Source organism: Protopterus annectens, chromosome 10.part0 (assembly GCF_019279795.1).
Source record: "Protopterus annectens isolate FY-2018-M chromosome 10.part0, PAN1.0, whole genome shotgun sequence".
NCBI classification, from domain to species: Eukaryota; Metazoa; Chordata; order Ceratodontiformes; family Protopteridae; genus Protopterus; species Protopterus annectens.
This window is the reverse complement of record NC_056744.1, coordinates 649,119,513-649,146,144: the sequence shown is the minus strand read 5'-3', so window position 1 is coordinate 649,146,144 and position 26,632 is coordinate 649,119,513. Positions and strand designations below refer to the sequence as shown.

At 37.2% G+C, this 26,632-nt stretch overlaps 1 protein-coding gene across 5 annotated transcripts in view; it reads right to left on the bottom strand.

Moving 5' to 3' along the window:
• Positions 1–26,632, bottom strand: part of ACOT11 (acyl-CoA thioesterase 11) — a 506,836-nt gene that overhangs the window by 152,195 nt on the left and 328,009 nt on the right. For all 5 annotated transcript variants that reach the window (XM_044085489.1, XM_044085490.1, XM_044085491.1 and 2 more), the window contains one exon: positions 10,783–10,902. In XM_044085489.1, coding sequence (XP_043941424.1) covers positions 10,783–10,902 — 120 coding nt within the window. The remainder of the gene's footprint in view (positions 1–10,782; positions 10,903–26,632) is intronic.

Here is a 26,632-nt window from a genome sequence, read left to right as displayed (position 1 = left end):
GTATGTTTGTACCCAAACTCGATTCGCTAGTTAATGCTTTTGAGCAGTTATGCATATCTAGTGTGTATGAAGTTTATAATGAAGAGCAGTTAAGTAAGAAAGGTAATAGAAGTTACAACTTGACTAAGCGGGAATACGAAGCCTTAATATCAATGCAAAAGAATCCTAATCTGGTTATTCGTCCGGCAGACAAGGGAGGACAGATTGTGTTAATGGATAAAATAGATTATGATATAGCTATGGATGTAATGTTATCAGATAGGAGCTTTTATGAAATTATTCATTCTACATGTGTATATTCTATGATTAAGGCTTTTCATAATACCATAGAATGGTTGGAACTAACTACTGTTGTAGACCATGATTTAGTTAAATATTTATTTATTTCTCACCCTACTGTACCGATAATAAACGGGCTTCCTAAAATTCATAAGAATATGATAAAACCACCTATGAGACCTATTGTCTCAGGCAGTAATTGGTGTACAGAACCAATGTCTATTTACATTGAGAAACGTATTAGACCTTTAGTAGACAAGTCAAATGTTATTTTAAGAGACACTGAACAATTTTTATCAGAGTTGTATGACTTTGCTAAAAGTCTTTCAAGTTCATGTGTTTATATGTTTGTAACATCGGATGTTGCTTCTTTATTTACCAAGATACCGAATGACATAGGTATTGATTTAGTGATGCAATTTTTGGAAAAGTCCAGTGAATACAGAGAGGATGAATTATATGTGACACAAACACTGTTGAGTTTAGTTTTGCATAACAACATTTTTGTTTTTAATGAGAGAATATATTGGCAGAGAAATGGTGTTGCCATGGGCAGTTCCTGCTCAAATAGTTATGCAAATATAGTTATGAGTGTTTGGGAAACAGATAACATAATCAATGGTCCATTTTCCACTAACATTATTTTTTATAAAAGGTTTGTGGATGACCTTTTTTTGTTATGGAGTGGTAGTGAACAGCAGTTGAATGAGTTTGTGAGTTATATTAATAACTCTACTACTTTTCTGTCTTTCACGTTGAATTTTTCATATACTCATATTAATTTTTTAGATGTGACTGTAAGTAGGAACTCAGATGGTTTATTGAAAAGTAGCCTGTATAGAAAACCTTGTCATGCAAATCATTTATTAAGCAGACAAAGTATGCATCCGAAGTTTGTTTTTAGGAGCGTAGCTAAGAATCAATTCTTGAGAGCTTCTAGGCTTAATGTTGATGATGATGATTATATAAGATGTAAATCTAAGACAGTGAATGAACTAATAGAGAGAGGGTACAATGAAGAGATGGTACAACATACATCAGGAGAGATGGATCTTTTGAGATCTACTGTTGCTAAACCATATTTTTCTGATACTCTTGATCGTAGGAAGAGAAAGAATGACAAAGTTAGAATGTCTCTACATTACACCAGGGACATTAATAAATATATAGATGTTATTAGTTCGCACTGGAATATTCTGATGACAGATGAATATATTAAGTCACTTGTGGGTGTAAAACCACAATTCACATTTAAGAATAACAGGTCGCTTAAAAGTAGATTATGTTATAAACAGAATTTTAACAGCTTTAGTAACATACACTTTGGTACCAAACCATGTGGTAAATGCAATTATTGTGCTTATATTTCTACTGATACTACTTTCAAACATCCAGATAATGGTCAACTTTTCTATATTAGAGTTGCAGCTACTTGCAACACTAAACACGTTGTATATTTAGCTGTCTGTAAATTGTGTCACAAATATTATGTAGGAAAAACTGATCGTTGTTTGAAGGAAAGAATTAGGGAACATCTTTATAATATCAGTAAAAAGAATCTTACAAATGCATTGGCTAAACAGGTTGCTGGTACAGATACAAGGCACGAGTTTAAGTTTTTGGTTTTAGGTATTACATGTGAGAATGTGAGACGTGGCAATATCAGGCATAGAACTGAAGAGCTAGAAGCGTGCTGGATAGCTAGGTTAAGGGCTAATTATGGTCATGGATTAAATGACCATATTCCAGTTAAACCAGTATTACAAAATAGACCTTTGAGGAAGTAATAATAAGTTATTTTTTGTCCCATTTTTGCATGTAATAGTTCTTCTGTCATGCTTTTATATTGTTGTTATATTTGTTTTTATGTTTTTAAGAGATTTATATATATTTTAAATATGTGTATTTTTAAATATATGTATTTTTAAATTTGAATTAAGAAATGGTCACATGATCAGATAGGTGTGTATATAAAGGTGTAGAGTATCAGTGTATTTCAAACACCTGATGAAGCTATATATGTGAAAGCGCTTGTGTTAATAAAGCTGAGCTGAAGCTGAAGTGAAGTGAAGAAGTTTTATGTTTTCATGCCTGGACTTTTAATTCTTTGCTGCTTTTTGGATTGCTTTACTACTATTGCCTGTTCGAGTCTGGAGCCATACCTTTGCTAGTTTTTTGCTTGTTTGGAATTACTAGGAAAAAGATAACTGTTTTTCCACTCCTCTCAACATTCAATATATCAGTATAATTGGCTCAAAATGTAGCACATTTGCCAATGATGCAGGCAGATCAGAAGACTGGTTTCTAATTTTACACACAAGGTACTTGGATTAATTTTCTATCACTGACACTGCAGTACAGCATAAGTGTGTCTGTTTGGGGGGAGGGTAATGTACTCCTGATTGTGCCATCCTTTGGATGAGATGTAAAACTCAGATCCTGTCTGAGTTGGCAGTGGTATAAAATATCATGTGGCACTTTTCAAAAAGATTAAGGTACCTTTACTAAAGCATACGGTTTAAAACAATGTTTTACATATTTTAAAATTAAATTAAATTGAAAAAACAATAAAAAATGACATATAAAAAGCAGCAATTTACAAAATAATACAACACAGATCAACTCATAATGATACAACAAGAAAAGTTCTTACTTGTTATCCACCAATCCATTTTGCCATAACCTGAACCTTATTTAATTCCTGCTTTATCCCAATGTTTATTAAACAAAGATGTTACCTCTATATTTCGAAATATTCCAAACTACAGAGAATACCACTTTATCCAGTCCATCACTGTATTTCTCACCATATCCTTGACAGTTGCAATACATAAGCTTACTCCACTCAATATCTTCTATATTTTCAATACCTAATTTTAACTTATTTTCCCTTCAACTTCTTAATGTTTTATATGTCATGAAAACATGCTCAGCAGTGTGTTCTACATAGCATTTTATAGACAGTCTTTCATTCAAAGATTTATAAAGTACTGATCCCTTAACGGGTAGCTTAATTAATAAAAGCCTCCACTAAAAATCTTGCTTTCATACACATTTGTAAATCATCCCACTCCTTTTCATCATACTTTACACAACCTTTAATATCCAATGCAAATTCACTGACGAGTACACTATATAGTTTATTAAATTTAAACCATCATTTTCTAGTCCTCTTTTAATGGAATTCAGCCTAGCAGCTCAAACACTGACCCTTGTTTCTAATGATATTATTTTCAATTATATTATTTTCAATATAACTTGGAATGGAAAAAATGCCCCTACATAACTGAATTGCAGAACATAACTGAATAAAGTATACTTCACCCAAACTTCAAACTGAAAAATCTTCAGAAATTGACTATGTTTTGTATTTTAGTAACAAGTCTTCTCATTGCTAACTTCATACTTTCTAAAATGTTTTCCAAATACTGTTACTTTTGCCTTTAAAAAACAAATTCTTGCTTTCTTAACAGCTTTTCCAAAGCCTTTACTTTTTTCTTTATTAATATTCAAACCTACCTGTTTTGAATGTATTTCTATCCCCTTTTCTAATTCCATCATCTGATTTAAATGTTTGCAATCAATACTACATCATCCGCTTAAGACATGCTATGTGGAACGTGTGTGTGTGTGTGTGTAAATACATACATACACACATGGCTCCAATTCCCTTTGTCAAACACTTGCATGCAACAAAGTAAACTGTAGTGCATTTTGTGCAAAAGGGGACAGGGCGACTTCTCCGTCCCAAGTGTTACATATGGCATAGTTTTTTATGATTTTTCCACAAATTCAATCTTTCTTGACGCAAATCAAGTTCACTTATATTTTCAATTTTGACCTTTCCATTTCCTTACATATTTACTTTTATAATATATATTTCTCCTGCCTACAGAAGACTGCACAATGGTCTGAGAACTCTTAATTCTTCACCTTGAACCACCTTTAAAGTTTCATAAAACATCACATAGTCAGTTTCTCTCTTTAAATTATACTTTGCACAGGTATATAATCTCCCATTCCGTACTGGCAGATTACCAAAGATTAAAACTTCCTTAAATATTGATAAATCTTTTGTTATTTTAACTTTCTATTTCCTCAAGTTATAATTCAAATCTCCTAGCATAACTACTTCCAGGTTTATGACTGAATATGGCTTAATCTACTTGAATAAATATTCTGTTTCACATTTGTGAATGCACAGATTACTGTAAATCTGACAGGTCTTCCTCTAACTTTGGTCAATAACTATTCCAGCTTTAACTATTATGTGGTATAACATTGTAATTTTCATAATGTTTGAATATTACTGCAGTCTCTGAACAAAGTTCTAGTTCTAAATTCCTGCATTTTTTCTTTTCCAGAACTCATAGTGCTGCTTTTTAATCTAAACGTTTTACAACTATTAAGCAAATATCACTTTTCACCCATTCATACCACTACAACACAATTAACCTTTACACATCATTATACTGTTTTCATTTAAAGATACAGTGTTAACCCTTTCCCCTTTTACCTTTTGGATTCATTTTGATGGGCCTTTTTCTGTCGGTAACCCTTCTCCTAATGGATTTCTTCGCTCTCACTTTCCTACATTGCTCATCATTATCATTCTCACTGTCTTCCATTTCCAGTAATTCAAACTTATTTTTATTTTTTAGTAATCCTAACTTATTTTGTACATGAATACTATCTTCCAGAAGAATGCTTTCTATTCTATGTACTGCTAAATTTTGTTCATTTGGTGTATGTTAGTCACATTCTAAATCCACCTATTCCCTTTCATCCTACTGTTCTGCAACAGCTCTCCTTTACAAAATGTTTTCAATTTCTGTTTCTTGTCCACCTTCGCCAACATATATAATCACTGACAATTTTACAATCTATCCAAAAATAGCCCATCTTGTGACATTTAAAACACCCAGTTTCACAATATTTTACAAAAAGTCCCGATCTTCCACATTATGAGCACCTTATTTTACTACAGTCATTTATCAGTTGGTAATCTGACTAAAAAATGCTCAGTTTTTTTTCAAAATCACTAATAAACTTCTCCATAAACAGGGAAGACTCAAAAACATCACCACAAAAACTCTCCTTCCCTAGATGTATAAAGGACACTTACACCTGCACCCTTTATACTCAATGGCACAAGTTTATGATCCCAATATATATAGTATCAATCAAAAGGCAAGTCTCTTAAATTTTATCCTTTTCAAAGGTTTTACACAAAAGTATTCTGTAGCTCATATAGTAGTTTATGGTCTCTTCCAGCAACTGCTGCATACAAAGATATCTTTTTAATATTAACCTTGGTGTTCCATAACAATGACATTATTTTGTGCATCTTTGCTACTTTTTTTCTGAAATCACTTCACTGCCAGAATTTAATGCCATACAGTTCTCAGGAACATCCACACTAACAGCTGCAGCCTACTCTTAGTGCTGATCTTACTTCTCACCTATAGTGCCATCAGTTCCAGCAGCAGCCATATCAGAAATAATGACACCCATATGAAATGAAGTTAGGAAGTTCCACTGGTGCTGCGGTCAAAACAGGCTGATAGCCTAGTCGGAGCAGCTTGGTCAAAAAGCACTTGCTTTAGCCTCGAGACCCTTACCCAGCCCGAGGCAACCCTATATCCCATGATGCAAGGCGGAACTACCTCAGATCTCGCTTTGCGCTAACTAACCCTGCTAAAGACTATCCTAATATAAACCATGGTATTGGTCTGATTTTCTAATTTGTTTAGTCCTATGCAAGTAGTACCTGAGCTGACGATGGACACATCCAAAGTGCAGCTTTTCTTCAGTCTCTCTCTGTAGTTAGGAAAGAAAACTGAAAACTCTATAGATTGGATAATATTGTTGAGATACACCTTGGGAAGAAAGAGAAAGGGTTAGTTCTTAAAAACCCTATCCTTATTAAAAAAAACAGATGGTGAACGAATACAGGGAGGCCTGAATCTCAGAAATTTTCTTGCAGAAGTAACTCAAAAGGCCTTGCATAACTATGAGAGACATGATGTTATTGTCATGCAAGCCAACATGATACTTGGAGCAGCCAGTTGTACCGCCACTTGCTAGCATATAAATAGTTCTAGTGGACACTGACAGAAAAAGAAGACACTAATCTGTCTCTGACTGAGTCAGAACCGCCAGCCTGGCTACAGGGGAAGCGGAGCAACCAAGCAGGAGGTTGGAGAGAATGGAATGCCCGGTGCTGCTGACTGGTGGGTCAAGTTGAACTGGGTCCAGAGAAGATGACGATGTAGAGATGGAAACCAAATTGTCGAGAGCCAATATGGAGCAATGAGGATCAATTTGGTCTCAAAAGAGCTTCTCATAACGGGATAGGACCTGGTTCCGCCTGTTTGTTGATGTATGTATGTGACGGACATGTTGTCCGCTTGTACTGCAATAGTCTCCGCGGGAAGAAAGTCGTCCGGTGAAGGACTCTTGGGGCGGTCCGAAAAAACAGCCGCAGCCCAGGCTTGGCTCTGAAGTCTGCAACACCTGTGCTCGGCGAGATAAGATATGAGCCTCCATCGTGCCGCGCAGCCGCATGGAGGAGTTAGATATGGAACAGGATAATTCCTGGTGAGGCAGCAGCCTGTGAGCCCCAGCAGCAGAAGGATCTCTGGACTATCTCTGGACTAGCTCCGGTGAAGCCCGCTAGCTAATTGAAGTGATTAAAAGCTAATTCAGCGAACGCATACATCCAAGCATCCGCGAAAAACAAAAGTTTCCATACTCTGTCCACATGGTCCTCCAACTTTATTAGGAGGGATGGACTTCTAGTGCTGTAAACAAATAAAAGCAATACAAACAAACATGCTCCTCTCAAAGCCATGCCTTCATTTCACTAACCCAACCCCTTTAGCCTTCTTTAATCCCTAGTTTACTTCCATCCCATTTGTGCCTCTGTCCCCCCAACACAAAACAAATCCAAAGAGTACATTCCTACCCACCTCTGAACTCGTACATCAATTCTTCATATTCCTTCCCTACTTTCCAAGATCTATGTTATCTAGTCCTCCTTGTATTTCTCTGCCAACTACTTCATAATGCTTTTATACCTTGAAATTAATTACAGCAATCCTAGCATTCCCCACGCTGTGTAACTCGTTACTTACTTAAAATATTTCCCCACAGTTCAAAGTTTATGTTTCATCTATTTTCCTTCTAATGTAGCATCTACTAGCATTTGTAATTTTTTCTCAAACCTGTGTAAACAGTTAAGTACTTTGTCATGCAAGTATTTATGACTGCTATTTTTCTTCTGTAAGCCTCACCTAAATGCACACATTCTCTAAAATGTAAACAGCCACAAAATCACTGTAAAAATGTATAAAATCACAATCAATCCTAACAGTATCACAGGCTGTGGCTGATGATGAATCAGATCACTACAAAACTTAGCATACAAAAGTACATAAAAGTTATTACATCTTTCATGGTGATGGATGTCTGCATTTGTGCAAGAGACCCAGTCCTCTGAATTTTTTAGGTACAGCAACTCAACTCTCTACGGTAGCTATGATGCATCTGTGGTGGAAAACTGAGCTAGGGATGGTTACTGAAAAGAAATGAGGTACCCATCATTTTAAACTCCTGATCAAGTCTGAAATTACAGCAGCAGAATTGTGCACAGAATCCTGTCCCTAACCAATGCATCTCTCATGAAGTTTGATAGTCTGGACCATTAAAATGGCAGAAGACATCAACTGCAGAACCCTAAAGACCATTAGTATGACAATAGGCATGAATCACAGAGCCCTAAAGAATAGTCTTGTTTACAAAAATAGGCTGTAGAATGATGCACTGGAAAAACTGGTTCATGTGATCTACTCACTCCTGTGGTGGAAATACTTTCTGTACAATAAAAAACATTCAAAAAACATTCTTAGCAGCACTCTAAACTAAATTTAAAGGCTTATAAATATTAGTTCTTCAAAAGCATCTGAATGTTTGTAAAGCTTTGTTAATGTATGTTTGAATAAATGAAACAGACTCTGCTTCAAAGAGGAATTTACACAGAAAAAGGAAAACATGATTGCTTAACAAACTGGCATAGGCAAACAGTAGGGCTAAGCATTCAATAAGAAATCTAGCAGCAGGACACAATGGCAAGGAAGTGAACTGTAACTGACGCTTTCCACTAAAAATGGTGAAATGTTTGGTTGATATTACCTATTTGCATATACTTTCTGTAATATCTGACAGTTTCTTTATAATAGTTTGCTTTAAAAGTGTGAATTTCGTTTTATGAGCTTTGCGGCCCAGGTCATTGCTCAACAGGGCTCTTTGGACCAAGCCACTTACCCAGTTAACATAATAAATAAAACATGGGACACAAACATGTGTCTTTCACACCTGGGTAACATACAGAAGAAGAGTTTTGGACAGGACAGGCAGTTTGACAGAATTAATTTAAATTCAGTGAAATTACTGAACAGTTTAGTTGACTGAAACAGAAGGACCTACCTTCAATCAAAATTAAGTTACATAAATAAAATAAGTATGCAAAGGTAAAATTAGTAAACAAAACAGGTTATAATAACAGTTTTGATGAAGAAATAAATGTATTGTCATAGACTGGCATTCTTTCCAGGATTATTTTCTATGTCTTGCATTCACTGAGTACTGGAATAGAATCCTGCTCCCCTGTCAGCCTGAAATGGATTAAGTGTGTAATGGGTGACTACATTAACCATAAATGTAACTGATATTTAGTCCATGCACGGTAATAAACATACCTAATCCTCAAAGGCAACTGCAGCTTTTGACATCTGTTAATTTGTTTACTCACATTTTATTTACTTATTAAATTAATTTCATGTGTTAAATGAGTGTGGGAGGGCTTGTGATCTTTTATAGTCACATCCTGACCCAAGGGAAACACAGCACAACAAATAAAATGATAAACACAGGTTTACACATACAACAAGACAACAGCAAATAAAATCAATCAGCAAAACTAAATGTAAAGGATAATACTCTGCAATAAGCTCAGCTCACACAATCTTAATATTTTCTGCTAAGGTGAAAGACAAATACAATTACCTTCCTAAACACACTCAAATTACCAGTTTTAGAAGAAGCTCTCTAGGACATGTAACAAAAAGTTTTATCACAGGGAGAGAATTGATAGAAGCTCTCTAGGACATGTAACAAAGTTTTATCACAGGGAGGGAATTGATAGGAACGGGCAAAGGAGCTCCATGTTACAGAATGGTTTACGATGTATGTTATGCTGCAGTAGCTTAGTGAGTCCATTGGAACAAACAGACTAAGTACAGACAATAACAAGGATCACATGGGTCCTTGATAATGTTTTAGTGTGATGTTATGAGCTGGAATGGAGCACTGGCCTAGATATAAAAACAGGTCAAGAAACTCAGCAGAACAAATGCTGCCTGTCCTACAGCTAACCAAACTAATAACTTTAATGTGGCATATTTTAGCCCATTTTTAGAGTTTGCAGGATGAACCTGGTAACCTTACTCACTGATATCTGGAGTTTATGGACAACTGCAGTGAAGATACAGAGTACAAAATCAACAGTAGGAACCAAGTGCAGTTATGCAGACGATGACCTTAACTTTCTTTTTGCATTGATAACATATGAATAATGCCCCTCTCTGGGCATTCGGCCATCCTATTATACTCCACTGCAGCACATTCCTTCTTCTTTTCTTACCTACACTGACAGCATTTGTTTAATGAGTGGGAGCAAACTGTACTTGCATGCATAAGAAAGGAAACTTTTTTTTTTTAATGGAGGATCACTAATGTCAAGTTCTTCAGTAATAATCACCTTAAGGTATGGTGCAGAAATGATTTTCAAAAAAAAAAAATCTCTCTTGTACCCCCATCTCAGTATGCTACTTCATTATAAATCTCTAGAATACATTCCTACTAATTCTGCCAACCCGCCATACTGTATTTGCCACCTGAACTAAAAAGTGCTACAAAAAGACCATTTTATTAGAAAAAGACTTTTTCCATTTTGTGTTGCAGCACAGAAACCATCAGTTATCTACGAAAAAAGCAAATACGTTTTCTGGCATGAAAGAAACAAGCATTTCATTATCCAATGCGATCCCAGCCTATTTGGCAAGAAGTTAGACATACTGTAACAATGGGATTCTACAGCTTATATTTTACTAAATACTTGGCCGTAAGTATGTGCAGTTATATACTGTCTCACTGGTTCTATGACCCACTCTAAGGTAGTCTTTTTAGTCATTTGGCATTGTCTGCTAACAAGTCTACAACCAGCCAGTCATCTCTTATCAAACCAGTTGCAAACTCTAGTTGTGCCTGCAGAATAATAAGAATGCAACAGAGCAAGATAATCTGTATCAAAGGTCAAGGAGCTCATAGGACTGACTCATCAATAAAAATTCTGCCTTAAAAATTATAAATACAATGGCAAAACTGTTTCAACAACTTGTAAACATACTTGCAACTAATCAACCTGGAACAAGGTATGCTCACCTATTTTTAAATGCACTGTTCACAATTGCTTTTAAAACGAGTCGGTCCCCTACTTGTGAAGGTCCACGAAAATGGAACATGTCAATAGTCCTCAGTGTCGCATATGAATTGCAAAGGCGGCTGGAAGAAAAATAAGATGATGATGAATTTTCTTTTTGTTTTGTCATCTTTATCTTAAATTTCTCTCTCGCTCTATCCTGTAACTGATCTGGGATACTATTTTCTCAATAACATGCCTTGGACAAGTGCTCTTTCCCTGAAAACTGCCTGTACATCTCTTATAGTTTTTGGGAAAGGAACATGTATCTTACAAGATTCTATGAGGACTACTTTCACAGATAAGGTACCAGTATGTGGAACAGTATAGACAACATGTTTTACTCACAGTCTACACCATGAAGAACCAAGTACAACTTCTAAAACTACACTAGAGAGGTGTCGGCAGAGCTAAAGCACCAAAAACAAACCTCTGCTGTCGGGGGTTTTACCACAAAGTACTGTCCAGTATTAAATACATGGAAGTCAGATAGTAATCGGAAAGCACAAAGTAATGTTGATATCTTTTATAACACAATCCAAGTTGAGTGCTTTTGTCCAAACACATATAGAACTTCATCAGAACTAACTGAAAAGGCTACCTAAGCGCATATTTAAATAGTATCCAATTAAAGAAATAACTGCAGTTTTAAAATGTAATGAAACAGTAACACGTCTTAAAATGCATTACACAAGACTAGTACAATTAATAAAATACACAGAAAAACAGTATCTGACCATAAAAATAATTTCAGTGTCTTATTATAATTTCAGTTTTAATCAGAATCAGAATGACATTTACTGGCCAAGTATGCATGCACACAAGGAATTTGACTCTGGTTTCATTGACTCTCCCAAGTATGAATTACATAAACAACATGCATACAACTATTAAGAACGAGACAAAAAAGTAAATATACATATACATACAAGGTGCAAAGTACTCCTCAGTGCAAGAAATACTGAAATAAACTCCGAAAGAAACAAGTATTAACAATATGTAAACAATACTATAGAATCCTCGGAGGACTGGGAAAAACTCACATTCCTAACAAATTTAAATATTATATACACTATAAAATATTATAACAAACTTCTAGATTGAAAAAAGCATGAATCGTTGAAGTGAGAGCCTACCAGCTTATAGACTTATACAAATATTCTTGCAGCACAGAATTCTTTGACATGCAACTTCAGATAACAGTCTTCATTTTTTATGCCCATAAGATATTTCCCTTCAAACACAGACACACACACACACACACTAGATACCATTCTTATAACATATACTTTTCTACCTTGATAACTGCCAGCATACATCTATACTTCTCCAGATAACTGTAACTAAAGTCAGTAAACACATAACGGCAGTAATAATGTCAGAAAAATCAACTTGCTGAAAGATTAATCTAGACTACAGTAATTTAGTTAGAAAGACAAGCCTATTCACCAATGATTCTAAACTACCTACAATGAAAAATGGAGAAACAGACTGTGCAGCACTTTCTGAATTCTGTAGTTTACTGTCTTACTCCCATCCACCTGAACATACCACTCATACCTTATCTTCAACCAGGTGGAGTCCTGTGTTATCCCCAGCCAAATGGACATAGCACGTGTGCTTTTCCCCTCATCCAGGTGGCAAACAAGTCATAGTGACTGGATTGATGAAGCTGATACAGCCCTCACCTTATTTCTGGAATCAACTGCTGAGACAATGAATGGGAATAAGTACAATATCAGAGACACACATTCATCCATCCATCATACTTCATTTGGTGATTTGCAGTGGAGATCAAAATTAGCTGCATTAAAGGTCATTCTATTTCTGAAGCAGAAATCAGCATTTTTTTTCTGCTCCTCCTCCTGAGATGTTAGTGATCCATGAGTCTTGTGTTCACATGACTTGCGGTGGTTTGATGTGAACTATGTAGGACAAAGAAAGACATTCTTAACCAATGTGGATGCAATGCTGTGGATAGTTAGTGGAATCAGAACCATTAATTCCTTCTTTTTTGTCCTAATTTCAAGGATTATTTTTTTCCACAGAGTGGGCTTTGAATATTTAGATATGTATGTGGATGACCTGTTCGTATTCAAACTGTCTTTATACAAAATCAGAAATGTCCGCAAGCAATCAGCTGCACAACTACAACTCATTACTTTCATTTATAAACCATTAAGACATAGCATTTTGCTAACTTTATTTTCTTGGATCTTAATAAACTCTTCTCTACCTTACTAATGCATGTTAAGCCTAACGCTACCCCTGGCACTAATGCCAACACTATATCTTAGCTTAGAAAAAAAACTCTTTCCATAGCACTACCACTAAAACAGACAAAAGGACATTCACCAACAACAAACGCTCATGCACAACTCTAGATGTTCTTACCTAGCCCCAACTCTAACCAAACCTACAAACACACACACACACACACACACACACACACACACACACACACGTGCGTGCGCGTTCTACACAACTACAAAGACTACATCTACCCCCCTGCCTAGCCCTCACGCTAACTCTAACCTATGTTTACATATACACTGCCACTCCCTAATCCACATTCACCTAAAAAAAACTCTGATTCAGCGAAATGCAAGGTTGATAAACAGAGCGCATTCCTATTTATTTCAATAAAGCAAACATTTGCTGAAATGCCAGTAACCCCCCAACACACAAAGACACACTAACGATGGACACTCCTTCACAAAGAATCCATATCAGACATTTTTATTTATCTACGCTACGTACATATTAGCTAATCGACCACCCCTGTGCCAGTGTCAAACAGTTATCACAAGCTGGTGCACATCAGTGACCACTACTAAATTCCCCTTAAGACAAACACACCTACTGTACATACAAAAAATAACATACACAGCCCACAAAGAACAATTACATTTATGAAGCTCAAACCAAAATTTCACTTCAATTTCAATGAAAAACACTGGGAGAAGTCTTACAGTGCTTGAAGATACTGGTTGCCTCCCTTGACTGTTATGAACAACACGGTTAAGGTTAATTAAACGCATTTTTTATTTTAATTTTTGAATATATAAGCTTCTTTAATGTGAAGCAGTATGGCTATGAAGTACAAAGGGTCTTGTCATATGATTAAGTGCAGAAATACTGGAAACTTTAGCTGAAACTGAAATTACAAAATAAAGACGTATTGTGACTGAACTAATAGCAATGAAAGGCACCACAACAAAACCATTCTGCCGATGACCAGAAGTTGGGTGTTTGAAAGAAGAGAAGTTTGTTTTGTGGCACATAAAAAGACTGCTTAAAAAGTATATTAAAAAAGATGCAACTAGTCAGCGTTGATTATGCTGACTTCCTATATGCTCAACAGGTCTTCATGATATCTGCTAAATGAGAGGTGGTTATAGTGCAAAACAAAATGAAAGGACTAAATAGCTAAACATAAAATATGAATCAGCAGTTGCTGGAAACTGGAGATATGGTATGTAGAAAGAATATGAGGCTGATGAGGATTTCCTGGTAGTGAGAGAAGATACAGCTTTGTTAGAATACATGGAAGATGGAGGCATGGACAGACTTAAAAAATCATCATGGGAAAATGAAAAACCTGTACTGACTTCCGCTGGTGTTGTCTAAGAAGACATATGATAAAGTTACGAGTTACTTTTGTGCAGTGTGCATTAATATATGAAAAAAGCAAGTGCTCCGGCACTTGTGGACCCAGGGAAATTTACTGTAGTGGTTGGAATTGTGCATGTGGACCACAGTTATACAGATGCAATTGTTTAACAGTTTATCGATGCTGTCACGGAAAGCAAGTGACAAGATTGAACTACAGATTGAATTTTTCTGCTAAAAGTGTTCTCTGCAAACAATGTTCACTTTTATCAATGTTTAGGCAGTGATGGCCAGACTAAAGGAGATGCCAATGTGTTTGTTTCATGAAGTAATGTAGACTGACTATATGAATTGTGAATTTGGAAAACTCTGAGTTCAGTGAATAAGATGATGAAATGGGGGGAGTAGCAAGGAAGACTATTTTTTGTGTATAATAGCAGGGGAAAGACAGCAAGAGAGGATTGATATCTCTGTTTGCCCATGAAGTAGCATCACCAGATAAGCACATTAAATATGGACTATTACATCACTTTTTTCAGGATCAGTAAAGATGTAATCCACTTGTGGGTTGTACTTGTAAATAAGGGGCTCCATTAATTTCTGAATCTGTATTTTATGTAAATTTAATAGGAGATACGAGTAGTCAGGTATTCAGTTACTGGAACAACCTGCAAATTTAACATACATTAGGTGTACATTGCTTTATTACTGAAAGAATGTTTGATGATTGTGGACACGTAGAATAAGGCTGCAAACGTGACTTTTCAAAGTACATTTTAATTGGGGCTATTAATATACACATGAATACTACTATTTGAAAGAAATGTCTTATCTTGAATATAGTATATTTCATTTGTTCATTTGTTAGAATAACTGAAGCCCCCATGATACATAAAAGCAATAATGCCTGACAGGGTGGGCACTACAGGTGAAATGATATAAACATGAATACTACTATTTTGAAAGAAATAGCTTACCTTATCTTGAATATAGTATATTTTATTTGTTAATTTGTTAGAATAACTGCAAACCCCCATAACATAAGCAATAATGCCTGGCAGGGTGGACATTACAGGGAAATACCAGACTGACATAGGCAGAGGGCCTTCCCACCCCTGAGAGGTCCATTATTTCCCTGCAACACCTACCATGGGTGAAATTATTGTCATTACATAATGGGCTGTTTAATTGTTATGTATTAGTTTTATTATTAGTATACACATTTTTTATAAGTTTTTCAGAAAAACAGTTCCTCTGCCTAATGTTTTAAAGTTGCTGTAGCAATTGCTGTTAAGGAAAGTACTTCATATCCAAAATGTAAGTTATCTATTTAATAATGTCCACACACGAAGACACTCACACGCACGCAGACACACACACACATTCATACATATATACAGAAATGTGCACACACAAACACACAAAAACATGCATGTGTACACGAGTATGCATATGCTCGCACACCTCCCTGAAAGTGCTGCTGTTTCTTGGGTTAGTTTTACTTTTTTACACTCTCTCTAGGAAACAGCAGGTCGAGATGAAACTGCTGCTGGTACTACAGTTAGTTTCATTGGCTTATCCCCCCAAAGCCTGCTAAGCACTTGGTGAATGTTATTTCAATATTTATTTTAATGCTTCTTTAAAATGCATGTTAAATGTAGCTGCATTAACTAAGTATAAACAAGATGGCATTTTTTTTTTTTTTTTTTATGCTTCACAGTGATTTAATATGTTGCTGTGAGGCCACAGACTTTTTTTTTTTTTTTTTTACCTAAGCTTTACATATATGCTAAAACTCTTCATTCTCCAACAGGATATTTTTGTATTTTCAGCCCATTATCTAAAGAAGGGCAAAGTTGCTCAGTGACTTCATCCATTGAAATAACCATGATGAATACAAGGGTGAAAGTAAGACTGGTCTTACATATGGTATATTTTACTATAGCAATAACCAATGATGTCGGTGTGGTATATTGAAGAGTTAATCATGGTTGGTGTGGTCTAATCACAAGGGTAAATATACCGCACCACAGAGTCGGTTACTGCTAGAATACAATAACCATAAAATGCCACTGTTGCGGAGGAGATGAAAAACTTTTAATGCAAAATAGAATAAAACATGGTAAGCGCTTTCACAACTTATTGTCGCTTCATCAGACCATTAAAAAACACAGAGCCTCAACAAACCATTAAAATCCTACCTATCATTTTGTGAAAACAATTAATCAGTAAATGCAAAATGTATAAAGAAGGTTGATAATCCTAATCACAACCCAAAATTGGGTTAAGGGTCTGAAGAAGTGACGATAAGTCGTGAAAGCTCTTACTGTGTTTTATTCCATTTTGCATTAAAACATTTTCATCTCCTCCCCAACAGTAGCGTTTTATGGTTTTTAGTTTGTTAATGTTTGTGTACCACCGGGTTGCCGCTGGAGTGTTATTCTTTGCATTTTCTTGGATATTATACAATGACATTGTTTAAGAAAAAAAATTACTTACGTTTCTTAAATAATGTTGCCGCTGGAGTGTTATTCTTTGCATTTTCTTGGATATTATACAATGACATTGTTTAAGAAAAAAAATATTTACGTTTCTTAAATAATGTTGCCGCTGGAGTGTTATTCTTTGCATTTTTTTGGATATTATACAATGACATTGTTTAAGAAAAAAATGACTTACGTTTCTTAAATAATGCCTTTGTATAACGGCACTGTGGTGTTCTTCTGCTTCTGCTGCATATCCTGTTGCTTTTTTGATTATTGCACATGTGTGTGGGACTGCGTTTCCATGCTTAACTAGTACATCAGTGCTTTGGAAAGTAAGTAATGGAGAAAGGTAGGTCTTCATTGCTTCTTTTAAGATAGACAGAATGGAGGGAATACTAGGAAAATCAGGTATGTTTCTTTAGTTTTGAATAGCGTACCTGATTTTCCTAGCAGTTTCTCCATGCTGTCTCTTGTATGTCCGGACTATCCGGACTTCTAATTTTATATGGAAGAAAGTCCGGGCGATTGGACCTTTTTCCATTGGTATATGCTGCGATTTACACTGGGCACACTAGTAGGACTGGCCAATCAGTGTGTTACTTTTTGTATGCTAATGGCCTGTCATTGTATAATTTGTAACACTTGTTAGAGTAAATGCACACCTCTTAATATGAAAGGGTTAATTCCTATAGAATTCTAGAAGACAAAGTTATCACTGCTTAAACATTGTATTCGAATTTTACAACTTTCATTCACAACAAATCAATGTTTGAAACTGTCTCAATAAGTTAGGTGCCACAACAGAAGGTTTAACTATACAATGATAACTATTGGAGAATTAGCATACAAATGTGAATTGGGATGCTTAATTTCCTTGTTTTACAATTCTAAAAGATAAGGATGTGACTGTTTAAATATGGCATTTACATTTTGACACCTTTAATTCATAAAAATCATAGTTTGAAAGTGTGTTTAGCTCCAAACTAAGTAATTATTACAGTTGATTGTCATCAAGGAACCACTGTAGAGCACAACACTGCTGCACCATTATTAGTTCATTCACCATTCACATTCAGATTTTTCCAAGCTGCTCACCCTTTCAGGCTGTCGTGTTACTGTTGCCATCAGATCTGTCACCTAATCTACCCGTCAGAAAACCAACAGGAAATACAGGTGTCATATATTTTCTTTCTTCATATATCTGGAAGGCCATCGACATCTGAGCCAACTTTCAATTTCTTTGCCAACCCTCCCTACATTTTTTTTATTTATAATCTTAAATTAAAGTAATGCCCAATAGCCACAGGACCCAGATATCACAAATTTGATAAAAACAACTTCAAGTAGTCGAGTAACTTTATTTCACATAAAAAGTGAATAAAAATGCATAAAACCAAGCGCTTTCGCTCGGTCAATACAGAGCTTCTTCAAAGTACAAAATCCTTTGTGCTTTCATTGACACTCATTAAATAATCATTAAAACAATCACATGACTCTTCTAACTCCCTCCCCATTAATTAAAACCACACAATATCATATGAAATGTAAACATGTGTGCGATGCCTAAAAAATGCACATCATTAAAATACATCAGATTGCAGAATTATATACCATATCTTGTAAATGGAAGCAATATTATTATAGTTGGGATGCACCATTCAGCACTCGACCTTTCACTGTTAGACTTTGCCCAAGTTACTGCCACACTTACTGTTGCAGTCAGTGTATCCATATATCAGGTCTTGTATCTCTTTTCAAGCAATTACACTAGTCCCCTACCACCCAAATGCTTTTCTAAACCTATATTTTCTTTTTAATAATTTATAGCTCCATCCATTTCTATGCCATTAAAATTCTTAGTAAGATTGATTACAAGTTAGGTGACTGAATGTTCTAACCATTACAGTATTTATATTTTCACATGGAATGGAGTAATGGGGAAGACAGGAAAGATTTTGCACTGTTATACTGTCTGAGGGTAAAGGTCAGGGAAGTTTGCTAATATGTTGTCAGAGGGCTATCAGGATGTTGGACTGAAATACCTGCTACAAGCACTGCAGTAAGAGTTCTATCAGTAAAAGGAAAGAAAAACTAAGATTTAACATCGGGGTAGCAGAACAAATGTCTTTAATATGCAAATGATAAAAGAGGAAAACTAGGTAAAAACAAAGTGAAGGCATGATGTGAATAAATGATCGCCTTTATCTCTTTTTGTATGATACATCCGTTTAAATCCTGCAGTAGTAGAATAGTCAAATAAGATATATATCATGTGTTAAAAATACGTGTTTTTAGAGTCTATACTATACTCCTGAAGGAGAATGCCCTACTAAGGAGATACGTGCAGTATATAACGCTGTATAATCTAACATTGTGGAAATAAAAATAAAAAATAAAAAAAACAAATATTTCTATAATAGCTGAACTAAAATGTGGTAATAATAAACTAAGTGAGACACTTTGTTGTAGATGTGGATTACTTAAGGAAATTTTTATATACATTTTCATAATGCAACATCAAAAAAATTACAATAAAATATTAATTTAAAATATAAATACATAAAATAAAATCAGGAACCACAACAATAAAATTAAAAAAAAATGACAGTACTAGCAAACAGACCAAAATTAAAAATCTGAACTAAAAAGTTTTAAAGTAACTAAAACACAACAATGAAAGTACGGTTGTGAAAGCTGCACTTACCCATAACAGCAGATTTTCAATTCCTCACTGCTGCAGTAGCCAGATTCCAAAAGCTCTGGTACCCTCCCACACCTCCACTTGGACTACAGATTAATCATCCCGAAGAAGGGAAAATCAGCAGTCAGAGTAGAAAACCTTCAGGACTTTTTTGCCTTAAAAATAGGAAGAAGCATACTCAGTCTGAAGTAATCAAACAAGGAATGACCCTATACACCATTAAGGAGATGGAGGGTGGGTGTGGCTACTGCATCAGTGAGGAATTCTGGCATCTATTGTTATGGGTAAGTGCAACTCACACAACTGTACTACATTCATCATTCCCACTCCTGCAATAGTCTTTAGGCTGTACGGATTGATTACCAAAGCCTATCCAACCTGGGAGAAGGAAGGATGAGGAGGAAGGATATGGATCCAGGAGACCCTTGAGAATGGTCCAAGAAAGGCCAGTCCAGGATTTAGATGAAAGAATCCAGTATAGGTTCATAATTAGGTACTAAGCTATTGGCCCTAGGGCCTATATAAGCCTAGCCAAAAAGGTACCCTGGCTTTTGCCACCCAAGAAAATTATTTTCCTGAGCCACTGTCGAGCAGAGCCGCAGAAGTGATCCCCGGGGTGAATTTCCCATTTCCCATCCAATCATCAAGATTTTTCTTGAAGAGTGCTAATGAGGTGCTTTGTTTGATATAGATAGGTAGTTTGCTCCAGAGTATGGGAAGTCTCTGGGACAGGAAACTATCCCTCCAGCATGTTCTGTTTATTGTGGTGACAAGGTTTAGGTTCCTAGAGCACGTAGCTTGGAGGGACTGGGATTTCTTTAAGTGGAGCACGTCCAAGAGCTCTGGGTTTGACATAGCTTTGTATGTTAGGCAGAGATCGCCTCTTGATGGAGTAAAGCTGGAGATTTTTGAGACAGTCTGCATAGGGCATCTGTTTGAGGCAGGTAATCCTCTTTATGAGGTATTTCTGCGGTCTTTCCAGTTGTTGTAGATGTCTTGTGAGGTACATACCAAAAGGGGCGTTGTACTCTATAATGGGTCTAATGAGTGACGAGTAGAGGGGAACAATGACCTCTGTTTTCCTGGATGAGAAACCTTTTGTGATGAGGTGTTGCCACATAGATTTCCTGACTACTGTGGCGATGTGATTATCAAAGGAGAGACTACTGTCCACCTGTCACACTTTCAGTGTTAAGTTTGCTACCACCTATGTGGTAGTTCATGGGTACAGAGTTTTTATCAAAGGGATGACACTGCACTTTTTGGCAATGAGCTTGAGGCCATGGCTTTGACACCAGGCATCTGTCGCAGTGAGGCCCTTTTGTAGGATGTCCACATCGTTAGGAATTTTGATTATGGCTCCTAGTTTGCAGTCATCTGCGAACTTTGTTAGCTAAAGACCGTCTATGTTAGCTTGTACTTCAGAGAAGTAGATACCAAACAGGAGAAGACCTAGGACTTAACCCTGTGGTACTCCACTTGTCACTTTGGAGTCTGCTACTTTCACAGTGTGAGTTCTGTCAGTGAGCCAGTTGGCAACCCATCTTGTGACACAGGGATTTATACCTAGTTTAGTGAGTTTATCTATAATTCCAGAGTGGGGGATGGTGTCGAAAGCCTTGGCAAGATGTAGATAGGCTATGTGAATCATCTTACCCTCGTCTACGGCTTTGGTGACTGCTTCAAAGAAGTCTATCAGGTTTAAGAGACATGATCTGCCTTTTACAAATCCAAACTGGGCGGGATCCAGAGTTTGGAGATTAGGGATCCAGAGTTTGGAGATTACCAATGTCTTTGTTTATAAGTTCCATGATGATACGTTCCATGGCCTTGCAGACCAGGCTCGTCAGGCTAATGGGGCAGTAGTTCCAGGGGTCCGTGGTGGCTCCCCCTTTGTGGAGTGTGATAACTGTTGCTGTGCGCCATTCAGTGGGCACAAAGCCTGAGGTGAGGCTATGATTGAACATGGTACTTAGGTGGGGTGCCAGTTCGCTCTGTAGTTTCCGTAGAACGCAGCCTGGGATGTCAGGTCCCATGGATGCTGTGTTCTTGGCTTTGGAGAGAGTGTTTTTTTACCTGTGCAGCTGTGATTACAGGAACTTTGCATTCTTCTGGTATAGAGATTGGCCCTTTAGGGGGTGAAAGGGGAGTAAAGTTAGCATTGGACCTATCTGCCAGGATGTTGGCAATATCAGTTGGTTCTGTATATTTAGTGCCATTGTGCTGTAACTCAGAGCAGATCTGAGTGTTGCCATTGAGATTCTTGACATAGCTATAGAATGCTTTGTGGCTGTCTTTAGAATCAGTGGCAATTTTGTTTTCATAACTAGCTTTGGAGGATTTTATGAGGGATTTCAGCTTCTTACTGAAGCTGACCAGGGAGTTCCTCCAATCATGGGATTTTACTCTTTTTTTCAACAGTTTCTTTCTTCTGTTGTAGAGTTTGTTTATGGGAGAGGACACTAGATTGGCTTCACTTTTTTGGAGGACAGCATCTTAGTTCTGCTAGGGATAGCACGATCCATGCACTCATGTAAGTGCTTATAAAGTGCAATTGTTTAGGATTCAGCAGTCGGACCTCTATTGTTCGTCTGCATGGGTGTCGTGAAGTTTGCCACTTCTGTCTTAAGAAGCGTGAAGTTGGCTTTGGAGAAATTGTTTACAGTAGTTTCCCTAATGGGGGGTGGAGACGGGATGTGGATGTCTAGGGTGATTAGCTTGTGTTCGGATCTGACCAATGAGGAACTGACCTTTCGTGTGGAACACCAGTCACCCAGGTTGGTAATGCCCAGGTCTAGGATACTGCTGCCCCTTGTGGAGGTGTGGAGAAGTTGATCCAAGGCGTTGGAATTTATGAATTTCAGAAAAAGTTGAACGAAAGAGTTGGTACATGAGTAGTTTTCCCAGTTAATGGTGGGGTAGTTGAAATCGCCCATTACTAGGGTGTTGGGTTGGTACCCTAATATTTTTCATTGTATCTAGAAATGAGAAGTGGGAATCCTGGGGCATGGTGGGGGATCTGTAGCAAGCTACAATTTGGATTGCGGTCTTACCCAGAGTTAGTTGCACTTGGATAATATCGGATGCATTATGCAGAGCAACTAGCCTGGAGGTGTGGGTATCCTTAATAAATATGGACATGCCTCCGCCGTTAGTGTTTCAGTCCAGGTTAGGTGGCCGAAAGGTGTGGTATGAACTATAGTCTGGTAATGCAGGGGTGCTCTCTGGACTCTTGAACCAGGTCTCTGACACTGCACAGATGTTGATGTTCTCCATTTTAAGGAGTGCCTCGAGTGAGCGCATTTTGAGGTTTAGACTTCTAGCATTAAGTAGCATTATCCTCAGATTTTGCTTGCTTGTACCTGTTACGGTGGTGAATTTGCCATTTGAACCTTGCCTAAAAAAGGCACTATAGGGGTAGCAAGAGCCTTAGCCAGTATCCGGAATCCCTAGGGCAACAGGTGCAGGCCATCTCTGGCAAAGCATCGTGGTCTGTTGGTCATGTCATCTCAGGTGGACAGATACTGGATCTCCTTAGAATGACACCAGAAGCTTAGCCAACTGAAGTCAATAATTTTGTCCTTGTACTGTGGTAACATTCTGGGTGATAGCAGGATGCTACTCAGGGTTAGGGCATACCTGCCTGGGCTACAAGATCGGAGAGCTCCTCTATGTCTCTCTTCATGTAGTCCAGGGAGGTACGTCTCAGGTCATTCACACCAACATGGACAATGACAGAGTCATATTTGTACTTGTTGTGGAGTGACCTGAGTGCGTGCGTTATGTGGCAGATCCTGGCACCTGACAGGCAGCCGACAGTAACTTTCTCCTTGTTTAGCCTGGTGAGTGGAACATCAGTGTGCCTGACTATAGAGTCACCTATTTGGGTACGTTGTTATGCCTTATCGGCTGTGGTTGAGTGGCACACTGAGTTTGTGGGATGCATGTCATTTGGGTTGTGTTGGGGGGTGGAGGTTGCATGCGTTTCTGATTTGGAGGGCTCTGTTGCTTGGGCAGATTATTATCGAGAGCCTCTGCGAATGTAGGTGTATGTTTTGTGTTTCTGTGCGAGTGTTTTTTTGGTGTAGATTTTGAGGGACTATGTGATGAGTGTGGTGTGGTGCAAGTGTTTACCTTCTCCTCTTGACTGTCTGGTCCAGTCTTGGGTGAAGAAAGCTTTGCTTCCAGTTTGGCTATATAAATGCATCTCTCACAGGTTGCAGTGTTGGGTGGTAGAAAGACAGGGTTGTCTGTGTACATGAAGCAATTGCTGCATTGTCCCAAGATGCCCAGATTCATTAGGTAGACAGGAGAAAACATCGGGAGCTGACCCTTAGACATGCCTGGATAGGTGCTTATTTATTAAGTACTAAAAACTGTTAATTAAGTGAGGAAAGTTGAATATTGTAGTAATTAGTAGCTTATTTTGTGCTTACAATGAGTTCTGAACAAGTGCTGAGTTCAAAGAAACAGATTTTAGTGCTAAAACTAAAAAAAGAAATGACTAGTTCTAAGGGAAAATTTGAAGAGCAGATTTTATGGTGCCAGGAACAGTTTACCCTAACTAAGCAGCAATGCATAAAGTGTATTTTTTTAATAACAGTAGCAAATGAGCAAACTGATTTAAACAAATTAACCAATAAGAGCTAAAAACTGAGCCCTGTTCCAGCAGTCTTCGATCAGACAAGTTCTAACTGCACACTCCTGCCACTAGGGAGCAGGGGAACCTTCTCCAAAAAAAGATGACCTGGATTAGTGCTCATGTTATACAAACAGAGCTAGATTCAGCAGGTCTGAATCTAGTCTATGCTACAGCAAACAAGGCATACCAATTTCAGAAAGAAACAGTTCAAATAAGCACGCACAATAAGCCTCTAACCAGAAACTCCCAGCTCAGAAGGGCAGAATCTACCCTCTCCTCCCACAAGAATGCAGACCACACCTTCTTAATGAAAAATAACTGGCCTGAAGCCCAAGTGCTTAAACCAGAACTAATACACTTTTAGAATAACAGACACTAAGCCTTCAATCAGCAACTCCCAACTTAGAAGGATGTAAGCTACCTGTCCTGCCACAACAGTGCAGAGCACAACCTTCTTAATGTAAAACAACTGGTCTGAGGCCCAAGTGTGTAAACCAAAAGCTTAGAATAACAGTTACAATTTAATCAAGCTACTAACAAACAGTAATAAATGCAGCAGAATAAATGCAATTAAGTACTTTTAAGAAAAGGCAGCCAAAGCAAAATAAAGTAGGAAGAAACACAAATACAGTAAACACAGTTGAATAAAGTGCAAGTTTTTTTTCTATATAACAATAAAAAAATGAGCAAATTGATTTAAACAAATTAGCCAATTAACCAGTAAAAAGCTCAAAACTGGGCCCTGTTCCAGCAGTCTTTAATCAGACGAGTTCTAACTGCACACTCCTGCCACTAGGGTGCAGGGAAACCCTCTCCAAGAAAAATGGCCTGGATCAGTGCTCAAGTTATACAAACAAAGGTAGATTCAGCAGGTCTGAATCTAGTCTATGCTATAGCAAACAAGGTGCACCAATTTCAGAAGAAACTGTTCAAATAAGCAGGCACGATAAGCCTTTAGCCAAAAATTCCCAGCTCAAAAGGGCAGAATCTAGCCTCTCCTCCCACAAGAGTGCTGAGCACAAACCTTCTTAATGTAAAATAACTGGCCTGAAGCCCAAGTGCTTAAACCAGAACTAATACACTTTTAGAATAACAGGCACTGAGCCTTCAATCAGCAATTCCCAACATAGAAGGATGTAAGCTACCTGTCCTGCCGCAACAGTGCAGACCACAAACCTTCTTAATGTAAAACAACTGGTCTGAAGCCCAAGTGCTTAAACCTTACTGTTTAATCAGGCTAGTACCAAGCAGTAATAAATGCAGCAGTATAAGTACAACTAAGTACTTTCAAGAAGAGGCAAAAGCAAAACAATGTAATAAAGTAGGAAGAAACACAAATACAGTAAGAGCAGATGAATAAAGTGCACTTTTTTTTTCTGTATTAGGTAGAATGAGCTAATGAGACTAGAATGGGAGGAGTGTCACATATCAAATATACAGCAGGGGTGGGCAATTGCAAAGCCACCAAGTATAAGAAGAAGATACCAATAGGGAAGGAGGGTGGGAAACACACAAATTTTGTTAGACCACTATTCAATACAGCAGGAATAAGGGTGGGAGAAAAAAACATCAATTTCAGCATAGAGCAGAAGGCAACAAATATATATATATATCTAAATCAATCAAGCAAAAAAATATTAGTTTAATGCAGAACTTTAAAGTGCCAGAAAAAATACTTATCACCTTATATTTTGAATTGTTTCAGTAGCACTTTCAGTCAGAACCCAAGGCGTATATAATGCCTTGTACAAGTATATAGAGAGAACAATGTAGCTGTCTATGGAAATCTTCTAGAGTCCATCCTTTTTCAATACGCCATTAAGGAAGACAAGGCCCTCACAGAAAGTAATCTTTAATACTACCTAGAACTGGTATATCATGGTGGGTATAACAAAAGGCAACAGCCAAGGACAACCAACTGTAAATGTGTCTGACACGAGTTGTCCTTTCTTTGCCCCAACATAAGAAACAAATAGCAAACAGGCTTTTTTAAAGGACTTGGTTCTGTCAAACCTGAGCTCTCATTGCATGCCCAAAGTGTGAGTAGTCTTTTCTCCATGGTTATCTGAAGGTTAGGACAGAACACTGGGAAACTGATAGCTTGATTCAAAGAAACTCTGGAATAACACTGGGCATTGAGGGATTTGTTTTTACTAATACGCTATGCCTAAAGCAGACCAGACAGGGTAAACTCTCCAAGAGAGTTAGAAACTCAGATACTTATCTTGTACATGTCAGGGAACAGAGAAGAATAGTTTTCCATGTAATGAACCTTAAAGCTACTTGATCTGTAGGTTCAGATGGAGATCTTTCCAGCAAAAAGTTAAGATTCCAAGAAGAAGCAACCTGTTTGCAAGGTGATGTCAGGTAAA